The 6,000-nt window shown below is 46.8% G+C and overlaps 1 protein-coding gene across 1 annotated transcript in view; it reads left to right on the top strand.

Moving 5' to 3' along the window:
- The window catches only part of ARHGAP10 (Rho GTPase activating protein 10), a 178,051-nt gene that overhangs the window by 102,689 nt on the left and 69,362 nt on the right, over positions 1-6,000 (top strand). The window contains exon 14 of the mRNA XM_015418456.1: positions 2,147-2,221. Within this exon, the coding sequence (XP_015273942.1) occupies positions 2,147-2,221 (75 nt within the window). The remainder of the gene's footprint in view (positions 1-2,146; positions 2,222-6,000) is intronic.

Below are 6,000 nucleotides of genomic sequence, written 5' to 3'. Positions count from 1 at the left end.
AAAACGGCCTTTTTAATTGCTGTCACCTCAGCTAGGCGAGTGGGAGAAATATTGGCTTTCCGACACAATACACCTTACCTGTCGTTTTTGCCAGATGGAGTCTGCCTCGTACTGGACATGTCCTTCCTGCCGAAGGTGGTGTCAGAGTTCCACCAGCAGGCAAAGGTCTTCCTCCTGGATTTCTTCCCAACTCCAACATCCACGGAGGACAGACTCTTACACACTTTGGATGTGAAGCGGGCTCTACTGTTCTACCTCAATAGAACACGCCCAATGAGACGAGACTCCCAATTGTTTGTCTCTTATGCATCAGCAAGGCTGGGGACTCGCATCACGGCTCAGCGCCTGTCAAAGTGGATTGCGGGGCTCATCCATCTCTGCTACCTAATCGCCAGCAGCCATTGCCTGGCCCTATCAGGGCTCATTCTACCAGAGCTGTGGTGACTTCCACTGCCTTCCTCCAGGGAATTCCCCTGACGGACATTTACAAAGCCGCTACATGGGCCACGCCTAACACCTTCATCAGGCATTACGCCCTAGACGTCCGTAAGAACACCAATACCAACACGGGACGTCTCATTCAGCTACGCAGTAAGGACCTGCCAGCATCCTCCTCCAGGTAGGCCCCTGCTTGCTAATCTCCCATGAGTGTGAAGTACAGAGACCACGTCGAAGATAAACAGGTTGCTTACCTGTAACTGGTGATCTTCGAGTGGTCGTCTGTGCATTCACACCACCCGCCCTCCTTCCCCGCTGCTGTCAGCTTCTAAATTTTCCATAGGGGTTGATTTGCGGCAGTTTGAAGGAACTGGCGGGATGTCCATGCCCACCCCTCTGGGCATGCGCGGTGGGGTTCCTGCGCATGCCCGAGGTCTGGGTGCGAAAATCCGTTAAAAGAGCTTGCTACAGCACCGATCGATCCAGCGCGTGCGCACTAGATCCCATGGGTGTGAATGCACAGATGACCACTCGAAGATCACCAGTTACAGGTAAGCAACCTGTTTTTGTTAGATCTGATTTTAGGCCTTCAGCCTGTGTACAGCTTTCCAGTTAGCTTCCTGCGAGCTGCTTGTTAACTTTTCAGAAACCTCTTTATGAAGATATTAGTAGATACATATGAGTTTTCACATGAGCCTCAGGCCTTCTGTTCAAAGTTTATATTGGCGACTCACTGATAGATTTAATCCAGTGCTGTGGAAGCAGGATGCCAAGGCCCCCCTGGGGGGGCATTACTGCATTAAATATGAGTATTTATGTGAACAGTTCCACTAGCTGTTAGTTACTGGTAAATTCTCTTCTGTCTTCTCCTTTTCACTGTGGATTTTTCCTTTGTCTTCTAGTCTGGAAGTTGAAAGATTCAGATCCACTGGTAGCCAGGACTTGTAAACTTGGAATGGGATGGAAGGGAAAATGGAGTCACATATCCTTATTCTTAATATATGAAACAGTGGCTGTGCCAGTAGTCAGGAGCTACTATGGGGATGTTTGCCTTGACCACTGCCTTTATATTTTAGGAGGATCCTCTGGGTCATTATGACATTCTACAACTGAGAAATTCCCTAGACTAGACAGGGAAAATGGCACTGAACGAATGGATGCTTACATTTATCTGAAAGATAGAGCCACTGATGCATGTGTGAACATCTGAAGCTGCCTTACACCAGGTCTGAACATTGGTCTATCTAGGCTGATGTTGTCTATTGTCAATGGTTCTTCCGGGCATCAGGTAGAAACACGTCTTTCTTGGCATCTCCTACTGGATATGGTAGGGGCTGAATTGGGGACATTTTGCATATAAAACATACATTCCATCATTGAGCTACAGCTCTTTTCCTAGAATATAAATCCTTGTTCCAAGACTGCTACAACCCTTGGAGGAAAAACCTTCTGTTTACATTTGTGCCCTCTCAGGAGTTTCAGTTGCCATTTGCATTCTAGATGACACAAATATTACTCAAAGCAGGCAATTTTTTTAAGTAAATCAGGAAGTTGACCTTCTATATTTTCCCCTCTGCCAAATTCCTTACATTATAACTATATAGTATTTTTTGCAGAAGCTATGATAATGAATTCAGCCTTGAAACTGATTATTAAGTCTTTTTAAAATTTGCCTTTTATTTATTTTGTGCTTTTCTTTTCTTATCAGGTATAAATGACCAAGGATTGTACAGAGTTGTGGGGGTGAGTTCAAAGGTCCAGAGGCTACTGACTTTGTTGATGGGTATGCTTCTTATTTTTATATTCCCATTTATCTTGCCACGCTTAGCCTGCTGACTGCTTTGTGTATTTAAGTTCTTACAATAGCAGCTGGGGGAAAGGTTTTTCCCCTGGAGACAGAGATAGACAATGTGGTGAAGTGGTTAGGGTGCCGGATTAGGATCAGGGATACTCCAGTTTGACTCCCCCTTTGCCATGGAATCTCACTGGGTATCCACTTTCTATCAGCCTAAGATATTTCACAGGATGATTGTTGTGATGATGACCTTCAGAAGGGTAAAATGATGTTGTAAGCTGCTTTGTATCACCATTGGGGAGAAAAGCAGAGTATAAATTCCTAATTAAGTATCTGTGCCTGACAGATAACTTAGTGCTTAAGTTATTTTTAAATAGTTTAAAGAGTCTTTAAATGATCTAATTTGCAGCTGCAAAGATGGAGAAGATGCACAGGATGTGAAGTAATGCAAACTTTTTTTCCTGACTTTAATTGAATAAATAACTCTCCAGATTAGATTTCTGGGCTGGATTGTTTTGCAAGCCTATTTATTGGATGTATTTTATAAGTTAATACCTCTTCATATTTGTTTATGGGTAGTGAGGCTGCAAGTGGTCCCCCCTCCCCAGTTATACCTCATTACCTTCCCAAGGATATGGGTACATAGATCAAATTTTTAATCTGCCATACTTAGCAGTTAGGACTGCAGTATTTCCGCATTTCTTGTCCAGGACACTTGACAGTACATGCAGTCAGATGAGCCCACTGGGATTTAGTTCAGCTTCCCAAGTCTCCCAAGCCTGTCACTTGACAGCAGAATGGGTCTGATTCTCAAGGATTCATTGATATTCAGAGAAGCTAGTTTGCAACAGGCTCCTCTCCAGAACCATGCATGCTCCATCTGTGCTGATAACACAGTGTTCTTTGGCAGAGAAAACTAGAGGAAACCAACAAGTGAATTCATTTCATTACCCCAGACATTACGTGAATGGCAAAGCACTTTTATTTTATATGCTGCTGTCAGTTCCTTGCCACCTGTATGCCTCTCTTTTAACAGGCTGTCTCTTCAGGAGTTATGATAGGACGTCAGGCTTGAGAGCTTATATTTCATGCAATGTCATTTTGTTATTGGGATCCTGCTAAATATTCATTTACTAACAGTGATTATAGATATCAAGTAATTCTTAGGTGTGCATGTAAATCCCCATGTACCTTGAAGAATCTGTTATTGAAGAAATATTAGGAAGTAAAAAACGTTAATCAAAAGCCACTGAAATAAAACAGACAAAGTCGGCTGTGCTGGAATTCAAATTTATTACAGGGAATCAAATTAGGAATTAACAGTGTAGCAAAGAAAGAACTTGCTGTATTTTGAAATATAACAAAACAATTGAACGTATTTCCCTGCTTTATTTAAACAGTTATTTGTTACAACTAAAAAGGTTAATCCTTAAAGCGTGTGGACTCGGACAGTTCTGGTCAGAGAGATTAAATTGATGTGGAATGCTCACTTAGAGCCACAGCTATTCTGTGTCTTAAAAGGGAACCGCCAAAATGGACTATTTGGGGGGATATTTCCATATCTGGCTGAAAGGAAGCCTCACTGATCTAGCTGTGTGATGGTTTCCTTTTAACCCAATCAATATGTATACATTTAGTTTGGATACTAGTTTCTTCTAAAACGACTATCCACATGTTTGTGTTATATAATCTTTCAGGGAGAGTGTAATCCCATCCAGAACAGGTGAGACATCTGTTCCTGGATTGACCTTCTTCCCCACCCACAGCACTCCCATCTCGCCTGGATTTTAAGTTTCAGTTTATTTACCCTCATCCAGTCATTTCACTGTCTCCACACACTGGTTCAGCACTTTTGCTAGCCACCTGGATTTAGAAGGGAAAGAACCTGCCCTCTGGAAAGGAACAAAACCAACATCACACTGTTCCTCTTAAGCCCGTTGTGGTCAGGCAAAGCAGAAGAACATTGTGGTTGAAGGCTGTAGTGAGTATTAGCGGGGGCATGCTGTCCCTTGCCAGTCAACCCAGTTAGATTATTTAGCAGGGAGGAACCAGTGCAGTTTCTGTGCCACCACCAGGTCTGGATCCAGACGGAAGAGCATCTAGATATTGTTTGTATTAATAATATTGATCGTTTTCCCCAAAACAGTGTGTAAATTACCTGAGCCTTTGGAGCTCAAGACGTATTGTGGTCTTCATTGTTAAAGAATCTGCCCATGTCTGTCATGAATTATACTAAAGTTTATGTATGATTCACAAGATGATCATATGTTTGTGTTGTCATGTTTGTTGGACATAAATAGGTACTGTCAAAGTCAGAAGTGATCTTCATGTGATGGGAAGATTGTAAAGACACATTTTATTGGTGGCATTAGGTTACGATTTCAAGTATTTATTTGGCAAAGTTATATTTCATAAACAGAACCTTGGGACCTCATTTAATGTTTTAGAAATTTACTGTGCTAACTACAGAGCCAATCTCTCCTTATATATAATTGAGTTTTCGTCTCACAACGTTCAATGCACGCCAAAATAGGTTGGCCGCATGAACTGCCTCTCTGAACGTCTGCCAATCCTCTGCCTGCGTTGGGTGGCTGCATGACCTGACTCCTGCCCACACAGCCAGCGACCCCTCTTGCACCCTCAGTGTGGACGGAGCCGCTAAAGGGGACCCATGCCTCCTTGATGGCCTGGGTAACCCGCTGAGAGCCAGAAAGGGCCCGAGTCGCCGCTGTTTGCCATTTCCGCTGGCCCCCCAACGCAGACAGGTGTCCCCGTGCTGGCGAGGCTGCTCCTGCCCACCATCGGGAAAGCCACCACTTCCCTCCCATCCCCGCCCCACTGGTGGGGACGTGCGGTGCGTCCTCCCTGCCTTGGGAAGGGGGTCGTTGTGCCTCACTGTGCTCCACGACGCTGCTCCGTTCGGCGGCAGTGGCCTGAGCACTGGGCAGCCGGCCCCCAAGTCACTCTGCCTCACGATTTCCGCCACCACCACACGAGCCGGGCAGGTCGCCCTGGCAAGCAGCGATGCGGGCCCTTCGAGAGAGGCAGCTGTCCCCTCTGTGTGATTGGCGTGTTGGTGATGGGGCAGGATACCAAACCCGGGGACCGGAAGCCTGCAGCGAAGGCTGAGAGGGGCAAGGGAGAGGACGCGGGCGCCGAGGACGGGGACAAGCCCATGGCAGTGGTGGCGAGGGAGCCAGTGGTGGCGCGGGAGGCCGTGGCTGTAGCTCCATCGCCTCCTTCCTCTTCCCCCTCTCCTCCTGCTCCCACAGACGCTAACTCCCTCCCCTCGGAGGCGGCCGCTCAGGTGATCCACGGTGTCTGCCACTGGGTGGGGGGGATTCCCTTCCCTGTCGACATCGGCTTGCTCGCCCTCCCAGCGGCTCCAGAGAAGCCGAGCAAGTCACTGGGGGGAGAGGTGGCTTACACCCCCTTGCCTTCCCATGCAGAGCTGACTTTCTCACCTTCCCCACAGCTGCGGGGAAGCCAAGCGAGCCCGTGAGGCGACAGCTGGTTTTAGCTGCGTGTCCTGCCCTGTCAGGGCCGGCTGCCTCGCCCTCCATGCCCATGCCCTCCGGCCGGGGGGGGGGGGCGGCGGCTAGCACACGTTTCATATGCCACTGCAGTGGGCCTTCTTCCTAGTATTATGAAGAAATGAGCCTTGGACTTGAAGTGGGACAGAATTTCAGTGTATTTTCACAAGTATTAGAGCACTGAATACTACAGACCTGGTTTCAAATCCCCAAATCCTCTTCAGCCAATTCGTG

Source organism: Gekko japonicus, unplaced genomic scaffold, assembly GCF_001447785.1.
Source record: "Gekko japonicus isolate JY-2015 unplaced genomic scaffold, Gekko_japonicus_V1.1 scaffold148, whole genome shotgun sequence".
Lineage (NCBI taxonomy): Eukaryota > Metazoa > Chordata > Lepidosauria > Squamata > Gekkonidae > Gekko > Gekko japonicus.
The sequence above is the reverse complement of the archived record's forward strand: the minus strand, read 5'-3'. Positions and strand labels throughout refer to the sequence as shown.